At 45.0% G+C, this 25,028-nt stretch overlaps 1 protein-coding gene across 1 annotated transcript; it reads right to left on the bottom strand.

The window, feature by feature from the left end:
• Window positions 1-4,905: 4,905 nt before the first annotated feature.
• Window positions 4,906-23,892, bottom strand: ARL14EP (ADP ribosylation factor like GTPase 14 effector protein). The gene is made up of 4 exons (XM_066583231.1): window positions 23,767-23,892; window positions 15,924-16,042; window positions 11,523-11,861; window positions 4,906-8,785 (listed from the first exon to the last, which is right to left on the bottom strand). Exons 1-4 carry the CDS (start codon window positions 23,830-23,832, stop codon window positions 8,560-8,562), a joined length of 750 nt encoding a protein of 249 aa, XP_066439328.1. The 5' UTR covers window positions 23,833-23,892; the 3' UTR covers window positions 4,906-8,559.
• Window positions 23,893-25,028: the final 1,136 nt, after the last annotated feature.

The following is a 25,028-nucleotide window of genomic DNA, read 5'->3' as shown; positions in this document are numbered from 1 at the left end:
AGAAAGAAAGTGAACTATAGTGATCTCTCCACGGCTGTGGGATCCAGCGCTGCAGCCCCGCAGTGGTCCCACTGATTGTTGTGATAGATGATGTCACAGGAAATCAGGTGGCCACTGCAGCCAATTAGAACTGAGCACCATGAGGCCAACAGAACAAGCAGTGACCCTGCAGTGGTCCCCTCATTACCTGTGACATCATCTGTCACAGCAATCACCACAGTGGGACTGCAGAGCTGGATCCTGTTGGCCGCAGAGGGGTAAGTATAGTTTACTTATTTAAATTAAGTGGATCCTACTGAAATAGGGGGAAGGTGGTGTGTGGAAGGGAAGGTGCGGGTTCAATGACAAAAACCATTTTGGAATTTTTTTTTCATTGTTGCATCCAAAGACCCAGCACTTTATTTTCTATGGACAGAGCTGTGAGAGGGCTTGTTTTTTTACATTACAAACTTTAGTTTTAACCCTTTCCAATCCACTGTCTGACGTCTAAAGACATTGTGATGGAAGGCTGTACAGCTCCGATGGCGAAAGACATCTGGCAGTGTATTCTTACTGTAGATTACTGGCTGCACTGTTACCGGAGGCCTCTCCAGCATGTCCCACACCGCAGTACTGGCTCTAGCCAGCAGATGGCGCCATTGTATAATGTCAAAAAGAGAAAGCCCCCAAGGTAACCTTAATTCTAAATTGGATTTCAAAGGGTTAATAGTACCATTTTGGGATATGTAAATTCTTTTCTTTTTTTACTTTTATTGGTTCTTTTTGTGAGGCCAGATAAAAAAAACAACAAAAAACAAGAATTCCTGATCTTTTTTTTTTTTGCCGTGTTTGATAAAAAAGTGTGTACCAGGCGTATTTTGGTTTTAAAAATAAGAAAGAAGGGTTTTTTAAGCGGGGATTTTTTTTTTTACTATTTTAATTTTTTTGTCCCTGTTGGGTACTTTAGCTTGCGGTTTTTCAGATAAAAGACTACTGTACTTTGTGGTTATTATTAGAGATGAGCGAGCGTACTCGGAAAAGCACTACTCGCTCGAGTAATGTGCTTTATCCGAGTATCGCTGTGCTCGTCCCTGAAGATTCGGGTTCCGGCACGGAGCGGGGAGCTGCAGGGGAGAGCGGGGAGGAACGGAGGGGAGATCTTTCTCTCCCTCTCTCCCGCTCGCTCTCCCCTGCTCCCCGCTGCGACTCACCTGTCAGCCGCAGCGGCACCCAAATCTTCAGGGACGAGCACAGCGATACTCGGATAAAGCAAATTACTCGAGCGAGTAGTGCTTTTCCGAGTACGCTCGCTCATCTCTACTTATTATCTGTTTTCTTGCCTATCACAAACCATGGTTACCCATCTGCCCTCTGTGATTGGATGGCAGAGGGCCAATGACATCAGAGGAGCTCCCTTCCTCTGTCAACCCCATGCATGCTGCGATCAACATTGATGTAAGGTGTTACCAGCAGGGATCAGAGTTCTCTGCGATCCCCGCCTTTGCAGCGAGACCCTGCCTGTCAGTTACAGCTAGCCGACATTGCAGACAGCACAGGCTCAGCTCCTGAGCCTGCACAATCTATATGCCATACATATATAGCATTTCACAGGAACCCTATTACTCCCATGATACACGTCTGGGGGATTTTTTTTCCTCAAACTTAAATGCATGTTTTTTTTTGCTTTTTTTTTACAGAAAATCATTTAAGCAGTAGGGTTTTAGTAAAGATTTTGCACAGTTCGGCTGCTGTAGCTTCTGCATATCACTGTATAGAACAAGCTGCAGAATGTCTTTCACGAATAGATCCTTCTGTGAGTACCTCTGATGGTTCAGTCTTCAGTGCCGTCTCATTTCCTTCTTGTTCCCCCATTTAGAACCACAACTCAGAGGTAAACGTGGTTATAGATCAGCTGAACAGGAAGATGCCGTTCCAGAATTCATACTCCACTGTTCTTGGTCCATTTCGCCGGTGGTGATATCCTTTACATCACTCTGCGTAGTTGGGCAAGGACTTGTGCTCCGATGTTCATCCACAGAATCTTCATAAGCATGCAGACAATTTCTATGTGTAGTAGTGTTCAACGGAACGGTGGAGCTGAGAAACGTTCTGCAATGTGTGAATCAGAGGCGAGGTTGGGTGCAGGTTGTGTGTAGTAAGCTCAAGGCTGTGTCTACCTAATATCGGCAGTAGACATTAGCGTGCTACTTAGTAGAGACATGTCTAAGTGATGTCCACTGCACTAGTCTTTCATGGTTAAACAATATACATCACCCTATTTATAAGTGATGCTGCCACCTGCTGGCTGGATTGGCTCAGTATTTCATACCCCATTCTTTTACAAAAGGGAATCACATACACAGCAACTCTCTGCCAAACTCTGATCAGAACTGTCCTGTTCTCTGATGATCTATATATCCACAGTGTAAAAAAAACAACCCCCACCCCCCCCAAAGAATTCATCCTCTAGAAGAAGTTGTAAAAATAGAACAAAACGTTCTCTGTGATTATAACATTGATATCAGTGATTACAATATCACAGCAAAAGGATTTATTGCCGAAAACTGACCCCTTGAAGGGAGATTCTAGTACCCTGTTGTACCGCCTCTAGCTTGTATACAAGATGTTATACAGGCGAGAATGGAGGCTCTAGTACCCTGTTGTACCACCTCTAGCTTGGATACAAGATGTGATACAGGCGGGCATAGAGGCTATAGTACCCTGTTGTACCACCTCTAGCTTGGGTATAAGATGTAATACAGATGAGCATGGAGGCTCTACGATCCTGTTATACCAGCTCTAGCTTGAATACAAGATGTGATACAGACAAGCATGGTGGCTCTAGTACCCTGTTGTACCGCCTCTAGCTTGGATACAAAATGTGATACGATGGGGCATGGAAGCTCCAGTACCCTGTTGTACCACCTCTAGCTTGGATACAAGATGTGATACCAGTGGGAATGGAGGTTCTAGTAGCCTGTTGTATCACCTCTAGCTTGGATACAAGATGTTATACAGATGAGCTAGGAGGCTCTAGTACCCTGTTGTACTGCCTCTAGCTTAGATAAAAAATGTGATACGGGCAAGCATGGAGGCTCTAGTACCCTGCTGTACCACCTCTAGCTTGGGTAGAGGATGTGATACAGACAAGCATGGAGGCTCTAGTACCCTGTTGTACCACCTCTAGCTTGGGTAGAGGATGTGATACAGACAAGCAGGGAGGCTCTAGTACCCTGTTGTACCACCTCTAGCTTGGGTAGAGGATGTGATGCAGACAAGAATGGAGACTCTTGTACCCTGTTGTACCGCCTCTCGCTTGGATACAAGATGTGATACGGGCGAGCATGCAAGCTCTAGTACCCTGTTGTACCGCCTCTAGCTTGGATACAAGATGTGATACAGGCAGGCATGGAGACTCTAGTACCCTGTTGTACCGCCTCTAGTTTGGATACAAGATGTGATACAGATGAGCATGGAGGCTCTAGTACCGTGTTGTACCGCGTCTAGCTTGGATGCAATATGTGATACAGGTGGGCATGGAGACTCTAGCTTGGATACAAGATGTGATACACATGAGCATGGAGGCTCTAGTACCCTGTCGTACTACCTCTTGCTTGGATACAAGATGTGATACAGGTGGGCATGTATGCTCTAGTACCCTGTTGTACCACCTCTAGCCTGGATGTAAGATGTGATACAGGCTGGCATGGAGGCTCTAGTACCCTGTTGTACTGCCTCTAGCTTGGATGCAAAATGTGATACAGGTGGGCATGAAGGCTCTAGTCCCCTGTTGTACCACCTCTAGCTTGGATGCAAGATGTGATACAGGTGGGCATGGAGGCTTTAGTACCCAGTTGTACCACCTCTTGCTTTGATACAAGATGTGATATGAGTGGGCATGGAAACTCTAGTACCGTTGTACCATCTCTAGCTTGGATGTAAGATGTGATACAGGCAGGCATGCAGGCTCTAGTACCCTGTTATACCCTCTAGCTTGGATGCAATATGTGATACAGGTGGGCATGAAGGCTCTAGCTTGGATACAAGATGTGATATGGGCAGGAATGGAGGCTCTAGAACCCTGTTGTACTGCTTCTAGCTTGTGTATAAGATGTGATATGGACAAGCATGGAGGCTCCAGTATCCTGTTGTACCGCCTCTAGCTTGGAAACAAAATGTAGTACGGGTGGGCATGGAGGCACACAGGTTCCATATTGTATCCCACGGCATCTCAGTCCAAATTTTCTCTAACTGAACCTCTAGATCATACAGACTCGTAGACTGTCAAAGTTATCCCAGATGGTCCCATACCTGTTCTAGTGGTAAATCTGGGACTGTGCAGGTACAGAAGTGTGACAATGTTGTGGGGACATCCCTATGACCCCCTTGTTTGCGCGGCCGCGCATTACCCTGCTGCCTCTTTGAAGCCGCCATGGGAGGAACACGTGGCTGCAGGATGTCCTAAACATATCGTTGAGCTGTCATTGTCCCTCTTACCACTACTAGGAGTGACCGACTGTCATATGAAATGGCCCTCCAGACCATCACACCAGCAGGGGGCAGTGTGCTGCTCCACAGCAAAGGCATGATTGAGATGCTCACCTCTAGATCTTCAGACAAGAACACGTCAGTCATCAGTGCCCAAACTAAACCTGGATTCTTCGCTAAAGACAACCCGGTTCCACTACTTAGCAGTCCAGCCAAGTCCACAGTATTTATAAGGGGAATGTCCCATCACCTCTTAGCGCTGATTGAGGGGCTGATGTGCATTGCTATAAGAGTGATATATTCTTAGATAGCTTCGATTACCCAAAATGAATAATATATGGGTCAGCTTATCTGATAGGAGAACAAATGTGTCCCTGTAATATGCTGCCCTGACATTAGTGCTGCCCTTACATCTTAGCAAATAACAAATTCTACAAATCAAAAAATCTGAAATTTATTTTGTATACTACACAACAAATCCAGAGATGGAAAAACAGAATTGACCATTTTTCAAAATAGTTCACTTAACAAAGAAAGTATTGAGGATGAAAATTAGAGGAAAAGTTGCAGACAAGCTTTGGTTTCTGAAAGTGAGCAATCATTAGGTGAAAAAAAAGATACGACTACGACATCGGGAAACTGCATGGCATTCACCACAGATGCGTTTTGTCAAAGTGGCGGAGCAGAGTCTTGTTGGGTATTTAAGGGGGTTGTACCAAGAGCTAACGTTATTCCCCAATCACAGGATAGGTATAACTTTATGACTGGTAGGAGTCTGACCGCTGGGACCCCCACAGGTCCAGAGAACAAGGAACTCAACAGTCTCTGCATGAATGACAGCATTGGAAATTGCCGAGTATGAGCACTCAACAACCTCCTGCATAGTCACCGGAACGTATGGAGCAGACACATGGCACAATCTCTGCTCCATTCATGGCACCATCTTACTGTTGCTTTTATTTCCACTGTGTTCTATGCCATCAATCGCCTCAGCACAGCATTATATGAGCAGCTACAGACTGTACCATTTCTGCTTGCTGGGAGGACAGTAACTATCATTAGTATCTACAATCACCTAAATAGGTGAAAGACAATAAATACCATTGTAAGGATGAACTATCATCTTCAGTTTAACTTTGACAGGAGCCTCCAATCATCAGCTGTAATGTGATCTGTTAGTCTTCACCCTGAGAACAGCATGTGTGGTACAGTCCATGTAATTTCATCATGCAGGAGGTTCTGGTGACCCCCTGAGAAAAAAGAAAGGCAAGTAATTCCCAGGGGATAACCCTGAGATTATATGTCCCATCTAAAGGGAATTTTGTCAGGTAGAAAGGAATGAATAAAAGGTAATACTAGCTGACATCTAGTGGGGGCTACTTATATAACGAATGATCTGTAGAGATCCTGGGGTGAAGGGGGCTAGGCACGCTGGATCAGAGGTAGGCGGAGACAGACAAAATATTACAGTATCAGAAGCATCCACTGCACCTAGTCCTCCTTCACCCCATGACTTCCACAGTGCTACAGCTGATCCTCTACTCGCTCGGTCGGGGAGGCTCTTCAGCGTGTGTACAGATATAGAGCATTTCTTGAGACTTCTAGGGGCTATCCAGACAGCGGCCACCGGAGTCGCAATGAAAGCACTACTCCAACGTGTCCAGAGCTCGTAACTGCAATTGCAGCGCTCACTGAAATCAATGGGACCCCACCTTGCAGTTACAGGTGCAGTGTCCATCGATTTCAATGAAAGTTGCGCTTGCAATTTCCAGCTGCTACCCAAGAGACGGAACAATGCTTCCACTCTGACCCCGATGCATCCCGGTGGGCGCTGCCTGGATAACCTCTTTAAGGCATTAACTGCAGCACAGTACTTTTTTTGGTCTTTGCAATGGCTTTTGGGGTCTGATAACCTGTTGCATGTTATCGGTGTTGGTTAAAGAGGTTTCATCACAAAATTTTTTAAATATATTTATATAAAAATTTTCAAGCAGATGGGCCAAATAAAAAAAAAAAAAAAAAGAGACTATACTCTCCCGACTTCAACCCCCAGGATGGGATGCAACCGAGCATCTCTCACAGCCCCGACTTCCAGAGTGTGTGGCCGGCGGAAGTAAGGTGACCCCAGCGTTACAGTCCCAAACTTCTGGCATCATGGCACATAGAATGTGAACGCTGATGCCAGGAGTTCAGCCTCAGCGGTCACCTGACTTCCGCCAGTCCTATATTCCAGAAGCTGGCACCGTGGGAGCCGCTCAGCTGCATCCTAGATAACCAGAGAGAGGAGTATAGTCTTTTTATTTTACGCCGGGCCCAGCTGCTTGAAATTTTGTAGTAGAGGAAAAAAAAAAAAGCTTTAATGTTTGCTACATCTGTACGCCATAAAGATAAACCGTCCACACGCTGCAGTGACACTTTGTAGAAAAACAGTTCTGCAAGAATCCCCAAAAGAGCAGAAAGTTATATTGCTGAAAGAAGTTTATTCAGGGCCATGGAGATCTATCCTTAATAGCATCCAGCAGAAGAACCCCAAATCCATCCACCCATGTCAAGGGGCCTTCCTTGTGTAGGGAAAGCTTAAGGTAAAGATTTGCTGAAGAAGGTCCGTGCACTGACCAGAGCTGGTCAAGTCCACCTTACACTTGAGATTCCTCTGGAGAAGAATGTTGATGAAAAGGATTCAGAACGACCAACAGTCTGTGTTGTAGAAGATGTTAAGCCACAAGATGCATCGGTTGATCCATCACCGAGGCCATGAAAGTCTCAGATAACGGAACCTCAGGAATCAGAGGAGACCTTCCAGGTTGAGGTCTTAGATTTGGCTATGCAGACTAAGCCTGTAAGCAGTATTGCCCTCCCTCTACTACTGCTATGGAGGGTACAGACGACAATCAAATGGGCAACAAGTGGTCTTTCTTCCAGCTTCAAAAAGAAGATAAGTAAGTCCAAGTATACCAAGAAAAAAGCAATAATAATAGGCTGCCTTTTTGTTGGGAGCGCTGGATCTTTTTTGTTTTTTGTTCCTCAAGTATACCAAGAGGCGTTCTTCCACACATGAGGCTTCGTCACATGCTCCTGTAATTTCAGAAAGGGCTGTAGAATGTTGTGTAAACTGGGATGAAGGCGCCGACCACACTTCTTGCAAAGCAAATGCACCTGATCCAATGCAAGTAGCAAGTGCCTTGTCTGTAATATCTACTGGAAGCTCACTACACATAGAAAACACCAGATCCTCTAAGTCGCCTATCATGCCTCAACACAAAAAAATCTAGAAGGTCTTCAAGAAACCATCAAGTGTCCAGTATACTGTCTACAACTACTTTGAAAGAAGTCGGTCCTGCTACATTGACTCAGCCAGTCGATCATTCAGACTCCTCCAAGATTGACTCTTGTCTTCCAATCGATGAAGTTCTGCAGTATGAGACTGTGCAGAGACTCTGGGGTCACCGGCTTGTCTTGGGTGGAGAAGAATGGAGGCAGTGACACGACTGGGAGAAGGAAATCTTTAAATTCTTTCCTGAATTCCAAATTGCCACTGGAGAGCGCAAGTCACAGTCCTAGCAAGGAAAATGTGAGCAGCTGCCATGTGCTCAACATAGCCAGGAGAAGAAGCCTAGGTGTCTCCACCATCCAAGTGTACTAAACTCTTGAAACAAAATGGAGGAGATCCAACTGTTTTCACAAGGCTCCTACCTTGTCAGATAACCTACATTGGAAAAACGAATTGAGAGATTTGTATCATCTTGCCATGTGGTTGGGGTGAGGCAACCTTCCCTACAACATGGTGAAAAGTGATTCAGGCTGGAATTGTACACTCTCACTACTCCTCTTATGGTGTGTGTTTTTTCTCTTGCCTTCACAGTGGGTATATAGATGGTGAAGTTGTGAACATAGAACATTTTTATGTGTTTTGTAATTTCTTTATTAAAACGTTCACTTTGTATTAATGTAAAAAAATAAAATAAAGTAATTAAAAAAAAAAAAAGCCATAAATCTCCTTGGTGAATGTCTACAGTGTGGCACGGACGTCAGCAGAAAGAACATCTTCTGTGGATGCAGCCAAGACTGAAGCCGAAGGAGTTTACAGGAAGCTCAAGCGTGTTTATTGCGTATCACTTCACCTCCTTCTATTTCAATCTGTTCATAAAGCCATTTCCGGTCGCACCGGCATTCGACGCCACACTTGTTGGAACCGCATTTCCTGCAGGCATAGAAGCAGCCCATGCAGTCTTCATCCAAACAATCACACAGGTCCATCCCGTTGGCTAGAAGGATCCCACGGCTGTCGTACACTTTATTCTTCGATGGCACAGGCTGTCTATAAGATAAAAGCATCGACAGTCATATACAATGACGTAACGCAGTAAAGAGTGATACATCACAGATAACTGCAAGCATCCTCATACCGCTGACTTATTGCATGGGACGAGTGCTATGCTAAATGATCGCGGCATAAACATCGGCAACAGTCACTCTTAAAAATTCCCATCACAGAACTACACAGGACAGCGGACGTTGAAATATAGATATGTACTTCCTCCACCAGTGCTGTGAAGGTGCAGTAGGAAATACAGAAAAAGTGTCGGTCAGTGAAACGGCAAACCGTAAAATCTAAAACAGAAAAAAAAAGTAGAAAATTATAGTTAAACCAAAGTATTAATCACCAATCCTAATTATATACCTACTAGAAATGTGTCCCTTGCTTCCCCCCCCCACCCCAATACAAGGTCCAGCTGATGGCTCATAGGAAATATTTTGTCGCCATCTAGTGGAGTAACATAATATTGTACCCAACTGCAAAGCACTAAGGAATAAGGCACACAGAAACCACCTGTAATATTAGGCAGAGAGCTTGGAGGCGAAGCTAGCATCTAACAAAGATAACCTACACTGGCTATACAGCAAGACTGCACGCATCCGGTGACGTTACAGTTTATTATTATTTCACCCCTTATTGACAGCGGATAAGACTTTCTTACTGACCTCACTAATGGGCTTTCAACTTGCCTATACATCATTTTGAAGGGAACCTGTCATCACATTTTAGTCCCATTCACTATGTCATGAGGCTCAAATGTGATGAATAGAGGACTTCGGGGGAACGGCCTTTCATACTCATTGGGCGCTCCACTTATGCTCAGTGCACAAAGTTGCAGCACGCACATCGAGTGGGAACACCGTGCAGGAACGGGACGCCCAGAGAGTATAAAACACTGTTCCACGGACTCCTCGTTCCATCACATTTGAGCTCCATAACAGTTTATGGGGCTCAAATGTGAGGAGATTCCCTTTATGGCAGTGGCTTAGCAGACTACTGACAGCCAGGCTCCTGCTGTTACGAGTGGAGAAGCCTCACATCCTGGCAGTTTAACCCCTTACATGCCACAATCAATAGCAATTCCAGTATGTAAGTAGATGACAGGTGGAGGGGGGCCCTCCTGTCACCCTTAGGAACCAAGCAATGAGATCGCAACGGGTCTCCATGGCAGCCGAAGACTTGATAAAGGCCTCCATGTCTGTCACGTAACTCAGCCTATTAGGCCCTGCTTCGGCAGGGTCCAGTAGGCTGTTAATCCTAGGCATAGTACAATGCACCACATGAGTAATGCAGTGTACTATCGTAGATATTGAACAATTGCATCTTTAAGACCCCTTGAGGGGCTAAATAGAACTGCCAAAACTTCAATAACGTTTAATATAAATATTTATAAAACTTTGTCTCACAAAAAACAAGCCCTCATACAGCCGTGCCAACGAGTTATGAAAATCGCTTGGTCCTTAAGACAAATTAGGCCCTTCAGTAAGGGGATAAGAAACAGGAATACCATTTGCATACAAAACCTCTTTGTATGCTGCCATAAAGACTGTCATAATGAAATGGGATATATAGAGGGTTGGCGCTCTGTGCCGAGGAACCGCATAGCCACTGTGCACACAGCCAAAGATTAGACCGGGAGACTACAAGTTACCCGATAAGGCTTTGTTCACAACAAATTAATTTGCACTTATGCCTAGCCATCCCTCACAGAAGAGAAAGATAAAAACCCAAGTACTGAGGTAGCCATGTCGAAATTAACTGGTCTCTTAGGTTGCAAGAGAGGACCAGAACATTAAGGCTGGGTTCACATGGACGGATTTGCCGCGGAAACTCATCCACACTGGGTGGCCAATCCGTCACGGCAAAGCTGGGCGGAACTGGCAATGTGGTGCGGAATTGAGAGCTGCAGCATGTCATTTTTTTTTTTTTTTTTTATTTCTGCTCCAAAACCAACAGTGAAATGCCGCGGGTTTTGAAGCTGCGGCTCTCCCACGACTTTTCGGTGCGGCCAAGCTGCGAGATTTCTGCAGGATTTCTATCTCATGGGAACCCAGCCTTAATGGTATTTAAATGTCTCAATGGTCATTTAGAGGTCCTGAACACCCCCACCCCACGGTGAGATCACAGGGTGCCGGTCAGGGGTTATGGCAGCCCAGAGCCTTGTGAAGGCCCCCCAAGGCTGCCATGTAAGTTTGCCTGCAGGAATACAATACTGATGAATTGCAGTATATTATTGAGGGTGATTCCATACTTTAGGCGCACCCAGAATATCTTCTGACAGAAAGTCGATACAAGTAGGAAGCTTTATGGAACACTTAGATGGTTGGGAGAAAACCTTTTGGCACTACTGTGGTGCCCATCAGTCCCCTTGGATTTAGCCCAAGAAACTTCAATAGAAAGGGGGTCATGGGATACATGATATAAGGTTAGAATGTCATCAGAAACTGACAGGTGCAGTCTTTTTTCTCTCAATACCTATAACCATTTTCAAGTTATGGATGATTTTGAACATGAAATATTGATGTGAAAAAAAGGGTCTAAATTCCATTTTTTTGTAACCGCTGCATTTTGACCATGTAACAATTGCAAATTCATAAGATGTGCCGTAAAGGTCCTCTCTTCCAACAAGACTGCACACGGCCGAGTATGTCTGGGGTGGTTTGTGAGCAGGCTTCAAGTACTCTAAGCGGTCATCTTCACACAACCTCCGTTGCGGCTGCAGTTTGCATGGTGCTACCTGTGTTTCTTGAGGATCCTTACGATGGTGGTTTGACTCACACCCAGTTCTGATGCCAGCCTCCTGGTGGTTTTCTGGGGACTCTTCGTGAAAGCGGCTAGCACAGCTGCTACCATATTCGGATCGGAAGCACTGTTGGTGGGACTACTTCTGGTCTTAGTTTGTACACGGCCAGTTTCCTTGAACCTCTGAATCAGTTTCCTGACAGTTCGTGCGCTCACTGGCTGCGTTCCTGGGTGTTCTTCATTGAACGCTTCGGCCAGCTCACGTGAAGTGCTGTAGCCGTTCATCCGGATGATCTCCATTCTGTCCTGCATTGTTAACGGCATCTTCTCGTCCCTGAAAAGAGATGTGATTAGTGCTTTCTACAGAATAGAACCCAACATATCTTTATTAACTACTCAACATGACATCATCCGTAACTCGAAAATGGTGGCAGGTATTGGAAAAAAGTGACTGCGCCTATCAATTACTGATGAAATTCTACCCTTAGACCATGTATTCCATGACCCCCTTTCCATTGAAGTTCCTTGAGCTAAATCCAACAAGTCCTAATTGCATCGCTTTTCATTCAGAACATATTCCGGTGGACCAGACTGTTGAATGTTCCTGTATAAGAGATCCAACGGTCAAAAGTGCAATTAAAAAAAAGAAAGAAGTGGGTGTTTTTTGCGTGCATTGAGCTTACTGATTTCGTGCCCATGTGTGCCACAAATACGCAGGTATCCTATGCATTTGCATCATACTTATGACAGCTGTCAGATTTTAATAGACTCTGGCGCTGCACAAAAGCACAGAATAGAAGAAGTCATGTATTTTATTGCATGCCCAAAATCCGGCTGAAACCGGCCTAAAAAGAGGGGCAAGTTTTTTTATTGTTTAATAATTAAGAAAAAAAAACCTCAACCTCTATTCCCACACACATTGATCAATAGTTATGGTGGTCAGTAATTTTTTTTGTTTACCGCCCCCCCCCCCCCCCCCCCCCCCAAAAAAAATAAGACAAAACACACAGCCATGTAAATTCAGTCTCCTAGCAATCATACACAGAATAAGGTTGTCATTTTGGCTGCAGTGTGTACAAAGTAAAGAAACCAATCCAAAGTTTTCCCCTGTGAAACGGAACGAGGTAATCATTTATACATTTGGTTCTCTTATAATTCGCTCCTTCCGAAATAAGCGTTTTTTTTTGTTTTAGGATTTAAGGTAATATCATCGCTTAAACTCCCTTTGTTCAATTCATGTGGTAAATTTATGAACAATTCCTCAATTTTCCCACTCCTTAAAGCAGTGAAAGCTCCAAGGCTCTGTAAAGACCCCGACACTCAGTTTTATAATGATGTAACAAAGTGTCATTAGTGCTTTTGGAAAGAGGAAGAAGTTTGCAGGATAAAAATCAAGAAATATTGGGATATTTAGGGTAAGCAGCTGGGCTCATTTTTCTATCCAGCCGTTATTCAGACGCCTCTGCATTATGCCAGTCGATGCATTAGCTGCCCATCCACTGCAGAACTAAATTTAAACTCCTCAACCTCACTCACAAAGCTCTGCATGGCACCGCGCCACCATACATCGCCTCCCTACTGTCAGTACACCACCCAGCCCGCTCGCTCACTCCGATCGGCTAACACCCTCAGACTAAACGCCCCTGTAATAAGAACCTCACATGCTCATCTCCAAGACTTTACCAAAGCAGCACCCATCCTCTGGAACGCTCTACCCCAAGGCATCCAGACAATTCCCGATGCACGAAATTTAGACATGCCTTAAAGACGACCGCTTCAGGAAGGCATACCAAATCCCCTGACCTAGTCCCCCACCCCTCCCTATTGCTCCCCACACCTTCTACCTGTCTATCACATACAACCTCTAACCCCACACCTCCTTACCGCCCCACCCAGTTTGCTTTCTAATAACCGAATTCCACATGGAATCCCCTTACTGCCTGTGTTCGCCATACCTCGTTCCCCCTCCATCCCCTCTTGCACCTCCTGCACCACCCCCACCCCATTTGTTTCAAACTGATTGTACCTCACATTGTAATTGTTGTACTGTCTGCATTTATCCATGCCTGAAAGCGCTGCAGAATAAGTTGGCGCCATACAAATAAAGACTATTATTATTATATTAGTAGTTAAAATTTCAAATACCTTCCTGCTCTCAACCCCCATTAACCCTTTCCAACCCAGTGTCAGACATTGAGATTTTCCTGCATAGCTCCCGTGTCGGGTGAGGTCCAACATGCTTCTAACACTAAACAGAATAGAGCTCTGACGTCAGAGCTCTGTTGTGCATAGTGTTAGAAACATAGGCTATCCACATTGTAAACAGTCTTAGGATGCCTATGTATAACTCTGTATTATGTCCAATTTCGACAGGACAACAGTCATCTAAACGACTGCGCGAGTGCTGATGTCACCGCTAAGGTTGTTAACGCTTGTGCAGAGTTCACAACTTCTCGCTCAGCGCTTCACATTTTATGGAGAGCATTTACACTCAGTGAGAATCCCACAATCCAGAGATTTTTTTTATGCTGACTGAAAGCCAGCGATAACGAAGTAAACAATTTTTTTTTGCATTTACATTGGGCAAATTACTCAATTTCGTTCAATTTTGAGAAATCGTCCCGTGAAAGTGGCCCTTTACAGAGACAGTAATACGAATATAGGCATATAATAGTCCTATTATATAAATGTATGTACTATTAATGTACATATTTACAGGATTACTACAAATGATCTTCCTAATGTGAAATACTCATAACCCACATTGATTTTATTTGCAATTTAAAAAAAATTAATACACGTTTAGTTTCTGTTGAGTAATATATACGCGTATATACGCCGTCCATAGCAAACAATGGTCTCTCTTATGCGCAATATGCGGTAAAATAGAACATGCAGTGTTCTTTTTTGCACTCACGTATTATGCAATGCATTACACAAAAATGTGAGTGAAACAACCTAAAGCAATGTATTTGATTGCCTGTGAATTACTGTGTATCACATGGGCGTACATAGTGTGCACTATATGCAATAAACTTTACGCCAGTGAGAGACTGGCCTTAAGAGCAAGTTAGAGCACCAAAAAGTCGCGCTGTCATTCGCCGGGGAGGGGGGGGGGGGGGGGGGGGAGGGGGAATATGTAGCTGTAGGTTTAGATTAGGTTTGCACACAATAGGTTTGTTTTTCTGTCTCATGGCAGAATGTAACATCATTCTGTCACGAAGACTATGACATTGATATGCAGGCTTTAAATTATTTTTTTTTAAACTAAGATAATTCCAGAAAGTAAAACTTTTTAAGTAAGACAGAAGCCAGTTAGGCAAGTGAGGGGACGCCCTAGTCGTCCAGTTCCTAGGGGTAAATTTCTTTTGTCTTGTCACCGTTTGAAAGTGGGCTTCTCCAGCTGCTGTTGCACAAGTCAGAAGATGCTGCCTCCCAGTGATGCAATGCAAGTTGTAGTCTTTATAGATAAATGTTGTTATAATATAGATAATATATAGATATAATGTTGTTATGCAATTTGCAATCTTCATACCTTGTGGAACAAATATATTATTTGTATATATGATTTACATAATTAACAAAAAGGACCAAATATTCATCACTATGATTGATCATTTAACTCAAATAAATTGTTAAACCTTCCATATTGTCTTACTCTCTTATCTGAACCAAAGTCTTGCTCCTTAAAGCAAAACAGATTAACGCCAATAAAACAGCTGAATTGTACTAAGTGGATGGGGTCGGATGATCTGGATGGACAGCAGCAGATAAGTTACAGGACGATAGGGCATGGGGCTAGGAAATGATCAGCATCTCCCCACACTGTAATACAGCCCGCTATAATAGAAGTTTCCTTCCTTCAGACGTATTGCAGGGGTTTTATCCTCTTACTATTCAAGACATGGAGTGAGTCAAACATTTTAAAAGAAAACCATTTGCATAACACCTTAATTTAAATAGTACAACTTGCCCGGCAATATCAAGCCTACAGAAAAATGTCAATGGGAAATAAACAAAAACACACACTTTTTTGAAAAGTGTGGGTGGGGGGGGGGGGGGAAGAAATGAAATGTTAAAATAGCATGTACTGAATAAAGTTAAAGCACTTTCTTGGCAAGCTATAAGACACCTAAATGCCCCTCCCCAAGGATTTCATGGCATCTTGAATAGCAAAACTGCCCAGCTACAGAAGTCCGCAGGAACTGCTCCAAAAACCTAGAAGTGCGATAGACACTCAGATTTGCCTTTAAACATTCAGACCGATTCGGTAAAACTGCTTTGAAACCAAAGCCGGGTGGTCCTTACCGTAGTAACGGACGCCTACACATCGACCGTATAGAACAGGGAACATACTGAATGTTACATCCAAATCCCAAACACAAACCCATCTGACCCGGTTGCGGACGTCTTTATCTGTCGTCTCTTCTCCCTTGTGCTGGTTTCTGGTGTAAATTCAGTTTGCCGCCCAGGGTTGGCAAACTGCAGCGACTTCAAGGCTTTGGCAGCTCGGCCCTGAAAGAAAGATATAGATAATGAAGCCATATGATATCACCTGCAGTTCTTCTCTGCTACCCCTCCAATCCACCAGTTCTAGGTCCTGTTATTCCGATAAGTCAAACAATCTTCAGATCAGCTAGCCCGCACAGTGCACCATTAGTGTTCGACCACCAATACACCACATCTGCACTCAAAAAAAAAAATCTATACTTCAATATTCCTCCCCTGGCGGCCTTCTTACCAGATCTTCTCCCGTCTCCACCAGCCCCCTTACCACCCCCCCCCCCCCCCCCATGCACCCCCGAGTCTCGTCACCTCCAGCCGGCCGGACCCTCTTCTTCCTGTTATGTAGCGCACATCTGATACAGTTCACCTCCTGCAGAGCAGTGAGTGCCGAATCCTCGGCAGCCTGCTTTAACGTGGAGTCTCGCCACTAGTGTTAATATAGATATGGCGCATGCGCAGTCGCAGCAATAGCCTGCATGTTAAAGCAGGCTGCTGAGGATGCGGCATTCCCTGCTAGGCAGTGAACGCTACATCACTAGTGACATAGCATACACTGCCATGCAGGAAGGAGAATGCCGAGAATGGACGCACAGGAAGAAGAGGATCTGGCCGGCTGGAGAGGACGTGACCCAGGGGACTGCAGGAGCCAGGAGCAGATCGGCGAGGAGAAGATGCAGTACGAAGGCTGCCTGGGGAGGAATAGGCAAGTATAGATTTTTTTCTAATGACAAAACCCCTTTAACAACAAGGCCTTTTTTGTTCTCCCTGCTTTCAAGAAAACATAATTCTTATTTTTCCATTGACTTAGTCTGAGGGCTTGTATTTTACGGGACGAATTGTATTTTTCAACAGTACTATATAATGAACCAAAAAACTCTTTAAAATCTCTAAGTGTTGTATAATGGCAAAGAAAAGCAAAAAAAAAAAGCATTTCTTCCATCTTTCAGGGGGAGCTTGTTTTTACAGTGCTCACACTGGAGCAAAAATAATAACTTTGTCCCATGGGTCAGTATGATTAGGACTATACCAACTTTACATAGTTTTATTCCTGGACTACTTAAAAAAAAAAAAAACTGAAAAAAATAAAAGTTGGTCGCCCCCATCATCTGACAGCCAAAACTTTTTTTAAAAATTTTTCTGTCAATATAGTTGTCGGAAAGCTTTTTTCCTGCGGCACGTCCTTTAATTTTCTATTGGTACCACTATAGAGTTCATATAACTGATTGGACACAGAGTGTCCAAAAAAAACAAACAAAAACATTTTAGTAGTTAAAAATATGGGGAAAGGCGATGAGTCATGGCAGTCCTGGGGGTCTTCAGAAGGCCCTGAGTTGGCATGACAAGCAAACAGCATCTCATGGCGATTGGGACGTATAAATACCGGTCAGAGCTTATTGATCTGTGTAGATACGCGTGAGGAATAAATTGCAGCATGCTCGGTTTCTCCCCGTATCACGCAGCGTGAGCCCTATACTCGGCGGCCCTGACATTGTTTCAATGTATCTCTAGCTCCAAGAGATGGATGACGGTCGGCATCTAGGGTCCAGCGGCCCTGACATTGCTCCAATGTATCTCCAGCTCTAAGAGGTATGACGGTCAGCATCTAGTGTTCGGCGGACCTGACATTGTTTCAATGTATCTCTAGCTCTAAGAGACACATGACGGTCGTCATCTAGGGTTCGGCGGACCCGAGATTACTCCAATGTATCTCCAGCTCTGAGAGACGTGCGACGGTCAGCATCTAGGGTTCGGCGGACCTGACATTGCTCCAACGTATCTCTAGTTCTGAGAGACGCATGGTGGTTGGCATCTGTGGTCCGGCGGTTCTGACATTGCTCCAACGTATCTCCAGCTCTAAGACGTGTGACGGTTGGCATCTAGGGTTCAGCGCACCTGAGATTGCATCAATGTATCTCTAGCTCTGAGAAACGTGTGACGGTTGGCATCTAGGGTTTGGTGGACCTGATATTGCTCCAACATATCTCTAGTTCTGAGAGACGTATGGCAGTTGGCATCGGTGGTCCGGCAGCCCTGAGATTGCTCTAATGTATCTCCAGCTCTAAGAGACGTGCGATGATTGGCATCTAGGGTTCAGCGGACCTGAGAATGCTCCAATGTATCTCCAGCTCTTAGAAACGTGTGACGGTCGGCATCTAGGGTTTGGCGGACCTGACACTGTTCCAATGTATCTCTAGCTCTGAGAGACGCGCGACGGTCAGCATCTAGGGTTCAGCAGACCTGAGATTGCTCCAATGTCTCTGTAGTTCTGAGAGACGCGCGACGGTCAGCATCTAGGGCTCGGCGGACCTGAGATTGCTCCAATGTCTCCGTAGCTCTGAGATGTGTGATGCTTATAATCTACAGTCCGCTGGGCCTGAGACTGCTCTAGCGTCTCTAATAGCAGCTTGTTGATGCCTTCTTTCCCTAGCGTGGTCATCAGATTCTTGGGTTCCAGTAATTCTCGCAGCTCGAGCTCTGCTAGAACTACACGCTAGATCTGACTTGTCCGGCATATCAAAAGAAGACCAAAAAAAAAATTTCGATAGGAAGTACGATTATCCAAAGGAAACCATTTTGTATACTGCTGAGGTAAAATGAAAGCTGTGCTGTGATTGGTTGCCATTTCCCTTACCGCTGAGGTAAAATAAAAGCAGGGCTGTGGTTGGTTGCTATGCGCAACACAGATTATCTTTAAAATCTCAATCCTTTTTCTGCTCCCCCTCCCTTTGGTATCATGCTTCTATGTGTGTGTGTGTGTGTATATTAAATATCAATATTCTATTTTAATAGAATAGTTTTAGATATAGGTTAATTTATATAAAATTCATAAGAACTCCTTTAATAAAGCATGATTTTATTAATTCATAATGATATATATAATAGTAGTAGAATGGGATATGGCAGCTGCGTAGTAATTATCCTTCTTCCAATATATCTTTTATAAGTATACTAGCCCAGGTACCCAATACAGAACACATACAATACAAAACGTGACATCCTCGAGTCGTCCGTTAGTTTGCTTCAGCGTCTCATCTAGTCAAACTGCGGCTTGTTGAGTGCGTTGATTCTCGAGTCAGCCGTTGGTTTGCTCTGGCATCTCAGCTAGTCGAACGGCGGCTTGTCGAGTGCGTTGATTCTCAAGTCGGCCTGTTAGGTTGTGCTGCTGGAGATTGTTGTTCTACAAGGTTCCAATAGCACACCTGCACAGATGAGGGGTTAATTGAGCTGGTTGGGTGTGGTTGTTCAGGTCAGCCAGTCCCCTGGGTGTAGCTATATACCCAAGCCCCTCTGCAAGAGGAAGCTGTATTTCCTCTGCCTGTGTTTGTGTCCGGTGCTGCCTATTTTGTGTCTTGCTAGTGTAGGGACTGCAAGACACATGGAGCCTTGTCGTGGCCTTGCAACTTAAGTTTATTGGCCAATGTACAAACTAATCCCTTGCCTTTATATTCAGCTTTCCCATCTGCTTTAGTATGCGAGGTTGTGTAGTAATAGAGTTTGTGCATGTGGTTGTCCGTACTTGTCCTGGCTCAGTGTACCACCTATTCTGGGAGAGCCAGGGCCGAGGTTCCAGCGTGAGGCTGCCTTTATAGAGGCGATCACTCTGCTTGTAGGTAGGGCCAAGTCATCTTCCCTTCAGCACAGGGTCAGTTTCCCTTTCTGCGTTTTGTATGCCAGTTGTTCCAATTCCCTGTCTGTTCGGGTCACATTCGCGTGGGCCCGATGCTTATTTGCCCAAACAAACATAACATGGCCGTTAGTTTGATCCGGCGCTGCAGCTACTCGAGCGGCTGCTACTTTAGGTGCGGCTGTTGTCCTTCTGCCCAAACAGGTCTTTTACTTGCTTGGCATCTTGTATCTAAAATTCCCTGGTCCAATTTGAGTAAAATTTGGTATTTTTTTTGGTGCCAGCAGCAACCAATCATAGCTCAGCCTTCATTTGTTATTCTGCAGAGGTAAAATGAAAGCTGCGCTGTGATTGGTCACTATATATTATACTGCGGAGGTAAAATAAAAGCTGCTCTGTGACTGGTTGTTATGGGCAACAGTATTTAATCCTCTTAGTGCTGAGATAAAATGAAAGCTGCTCTGTGATTGGTTGCTATGGGCACCAAAAACAGTTCTTTACTGTTTGTTGATTTCCTGTTAGACAGTTCTGATAAAGGAGGGCCGGGGGTTCATAAATTTGCCCCATGTCTTCCTGTATGGGGACAAACTTATTCACACGGAGATCCAAGGCAGAATTAGGAAAGGCAAGATGGGCAAATGACTGGTGGCTCCAGCAGGGTTAGACTGGGGCTCAAGAGCAGTCCTGAAACACAAGCTTTCAGGGCTCAGTCTGACTCTTCTAGTGGGCATTACTTGTTGGAAATAACCAGGAATACTAAATAAAGTCTGTAGAATTAATTGGTGAAAGCAAATTTGGGTGTTGATGCATTAAAATTCAAGCGAAGGCAAAAAAAATGCAAATAAGGTTGCCGAGACAACAACAGTTTTGATTTTTTTTTTTTAAGCCTATAACCTTCTCCGGGTCGAGATAATACTGTATGCAGAATGTCACGGTCGTACCGTTTGTGCGTGACGCTCCTACAAACCGACCCTGACAAATATATAGATCTCTGTATTCATCTAATGCAGATACTAATTAGTTTACTAATTGGTTCTGTATAATGCCTATGTGCACTCTTTGGCGGTCCCATTAGTCAGACCATAATATGACATTTTATGAACAGCACTAATAAAGCTTCTTGTATCCCTCCGGGGACAGCGTCACCACGTCATGCGCTCTCACTGTGCACTGTGACCCCACGCCAGCATTCCACCAGCGAGGCTGTGCGCCATAAGCCAGCCTCACTATGTCATCAAACAGCGCCGTGGGACCAGACAGCTGATAGCGTCACCCACAGCTAAGTTTCTGTTACTTATACTCCCTAATTGTATATTTGAAAAAGGCACTTGATGTGCCAAAACGCATTGTTAATCCATTAAGGACCAGGCACTGTAAATTTACAGCACCTGGTCCTGCGCTTAAAGCCCAGCTTGTAAGATTACAGCGGGGATTAAAGCCTCCTGCTCCTGCAATCAATCAGAAGCAGGACAGGTTGTCAGCTGTTAGTCACAGCTGATCTCCCTCCTCCTCTGGGTTAAGTGGGTTTTAACCCCCTCTGCCTCCTCCTTTCTTTAGTACACAGAGCTCAATGAGTGCTATGTATTAAGAAGTGGAAGTGTAGCTTCCACTACATGAGCTGACGGTCATGTGACGACCAGGATTTCCTGCTACAGCAGGGCTGCATGGTCCTAGCAGACCCAGATCAGCTCTGCCAGTGACTATTGTCACTACAGGTGACGTTTTCCCCTATAACTGGGGCTCCTATGGATCCGACTCCTAAGGATGCCTCAGCTACAGTGGGAAAGTGTCAAATAAAAAAAAAAAATAAAAAAAAATAAAAAAATATATATATATATATATATATATATATATATATATATATACACATACACACACACAAATATATATATATATATATATATATATATATATATATATATATATATATATATATATATATATATATAATGTCCCCAGAGGTTGACATCACTGAGTGACTGTGATTGGCTCATCCAGCGCCAACTGCGATTCGCTGGCTGGGGCTCAATCAGCTGTGCGACGGGGAAGACAGTTTGGCGCAGCGCCGCTGGAAATCAGGAGGCACCAGGACGCCACGGACCAGGTGAGTCTAGATTTATTTTTTTTAATGCAGGTTAGCTAGGTCTTATTTTCAGGGGAGGCCTTATATTTCAGACCTCCTCCAAAAGCTGGGGTAGGTCTAATAATCAGGGTAGGTCCTATTTTTGGCCAAACACGGTAAAAGGAAAAAAAATGGGCAGTAAAACTACCACGTGGGTAAAATTCCCTAAAGAGTGTCTGGTCCTTAAGGACGGCGGCGGAGCAGAGGTGCGCCTGCGCATCATCAGATAAATCTGTCGTCTTGTCGCGCTCCTAGAGAACTCTATACATTTTCGGGATAAAGCGTTGCCTATGTCCTTCCTCAGGATGCAAGCCATCTCACTGCCAAATCTCATCATGATTGCCTCCGCGGATTATCCGTGAGGAGGTAGCAGAGTTACTTTCGCATCTATAATAAATAGTATGGCTGCGGCTAGATAAAATACGCCAGACGCACGTTGAACGCATCGATCCACGCGCAGTGAAGTTGGTCCGTTTTTCACCGAGCAAAGTTGCATGTGCCGTGTGAACGAGGCCGAGGTCACGCCACATATACGCAGATGTGTGTTATTTTGGGGCGAGTAATTCAAAAACGACAAGTGTGAGTAGCATCAAGTGACGAATGCGACGCGCAATGACAATGCGCCCGTGTGAGTCCTTCTCTATACACAGGTGGAGGCGATCTAAGTCACTGCTCTCGTCAGCTTCAGCGTGATTTTCCCGCACGTACAACACTTCTTAAAAAAAAAAAATAAAAAAAAAAACACGCACAATTTGTAACAGCTTAAGGCCTCATGTCCACGGGGAAAATCAGGCCCGCTACGGATCCTCCATGGAAAATTCGTAGCGGGTCCCTCCTGCCCCACGGACATGAGCGCTTAAAATAAGAATAAACTCACCTCTCGCACGCTCCGGTTCTTCCTTCGCTGCGGCTTCATCTTCTCTCCGTCGTGGCCGGATCTTCTTTCTTCGGCCCGGCGGATGCGCAGGGCACGTCGGAGCACGTTGGTGGCGTGCCCCGCGCATGCGCCGGCCAGAAGAAAGAAGATCCGGCCGCGACGGAGAGAAGATGAAGCCGCGCCAAAGGGAAGATCCGGAGGAGGTGAGTAAATTCCGATTTTGGTCTCCTGCGGATCCGGACGGCTTCCATAGGCCTCAATAGAAGCCCACGGGAGCCGTCCCCGCGGGAGACCCGCACGAAAATGGAGCATGGTCCAGATTTTTTTAAAATCACTTTTATTGACGATCCGCGGGTATTTATCTACCCGCGGGTGGTCAATGCATCCCTATGGGGTGCGGATCCGCGGGCAGGAGAAGAGTTAAAATCCGCTGCAGATTTTAATTCTTCTTTTGCCCGTGGACATGAGGCCTAAGGCCGGGCTAACACGTGCGTAATTTAATGGCGTATTATGCGCGTGATACACGGAGAAAGGAGTCAATAAGAGTACATTGATTCATCACACTTGCGTATAACGCGCACGTAAAAAAAGAGCGCATGTTCTATTTTACAACGTATTAAGTGCGACAGAGCCCTATGCTCTACATGGGGTGTTGAGTTCTTCTTGCACACAAGTTCGTTCCATCACGCAATTGGACAGAAGTCACGCAGAAAAAAATAAAAATAAAAAAAAACCTTAAAAACGAAAAAAAAAAAAAAAGTGTCGCACAAAGGGCGCGTACAGGCAGGTTGGCGCCGCTCGGCAGCAGTCATGGCGTTGCCATGGCATCCAGACTATCAGTTTTGGGGTCATTCACACAGCTGACTGGTTGCTAGGAAACACTTCACGCCTGCAATGGCTTCAGGAAGCTCCTCCCCCTGGAGGCGGGGCTGCTACACACTATGGAGGCCGCAGGGAGACGCTCTGGTATAAAAGGGGTCTTTGGGGCACAATAAACCCCAGCGGGGACCCTTCACGATAACCCTGCGCACCTCTATATGTTTCCGTGTTTTGTGTCCGCCCTCCATTGTCCGTGCCCCCAGGTTACCCGCTCCTCCAACCGCACTTACCTTCGCTGGTGGCTTCTTGCTCGGCATCCCCGTACTAATGGCGTCAGCCTCCCGCGCTGCCGCCATTTACAGGGGGAGACGCCTCCCGTGACGCAGCAGCAAAACAAGCACCATAGAGTCGCGGAGTTCGGAGGGTAGAGCGGCAGCCGGTTTGGGCTAAGCTATTCTCTATGGGTTTTTTTTTTGTAAGCAGCTCCCAGGTGTTTCCATGGCAACTCCAGTTCTCGAGGCCCTGACTGTGTGACTATTGGATAAGAGCAAATGTATTTTATTACATTAATTAAATATTTAGTCAGCATTTAACCCCTTAGTGACCGAGTCTGTTCGTACCGGAAGGATTAATTAATTTTTTCACTTTTATTTTTCATCGTCGTATTCCCAGAGCCCAAACTGTTATAAATGTTCCCACCAACATGGCCGTATGGGGGCTTAGTTATTCTTTTTGTGGGACCGGTTGTGTTTTTTAAATGGCATCCTTTTTGGGGAAAATGTAATGTATTGTGTAACTTTTATTATTATTTTTTAGGGCGATTCGGGGGATAAAAGGAATTCCGCTGTCTGTTTTGGATTACACCTTTACGGCGCTCAGCGTGTAGAATAAATAATGCGATAACGTTCTTCTCCGAGTCGGCACGATTCCGGTGATACCGAGTTTATACAGTTTTTTTAATGTTTTGCTATTTTTGTGTACAAAAAACTTTTTTTCTAAGATTTGCTTTTGTGCCGCCGCATCCCCGGAGCCGGAGCGTTATTGTTTATCCATCAACGGCGCTCTATGGGGGCTTGTTGTTGTTTGCCGGATAAGCTCTAGTCTTCATTTATCCCGTTTTGGGGAAAATACAACATTTTGATCATTTTGTATTCTATTTTTTTTCTAGAGGTAAAATTAACAAAATCTGCAATTCCGCCATTTTTAAAAATTTTTTAACATCAGTCTCCATGTAGTATAAATAATATGTTAAATTAAGGGCGGCTTCAGACGACCGTATATCGGCTGGGTTTTCATGCCCGGGCGATATACGGTGTCCCTCTCTGCAGGGGGTGGAGGCTGGAAGAGTCGGGAGCAGTGCACTGAGCTCCCGCCCCCTCTCCGCCCCTCGCTATGATTTGCAATGGGAGGGGGCGGGCAGGGGTGGAGCTAAGTTCTGAACTTAGCCCCGCCCCCTCCCATTGCAAATAGTGGTAGGGGGCGGGAGCTCAGTGCACTGCTCCCGTCTCTTCCAGCCTCCTCCCCCTGCAGAGAGGGACGCTGTATATCGCCC

Source organism: Eleutherodactylus coqui, chromosome 11 (assembly GCF_035609145.1).
Source record: "Eleutherodactylus coqui strain aEleCoq1 chromosome 11, aEleCoq1.hap1, whole genome shotgun sequence".
NCBI lineage: Eukaryota > Metazoa > Chordata > Amphibia > Anura > Eleutherodactylidae > Eleutherodactylus > Eleutherodactylus coqui.
The sequence above is the reverse complement of the archived record's forward strand: the minus strand, read 5'-3'. Positions and strand labels throughout refer to the sequence as shown.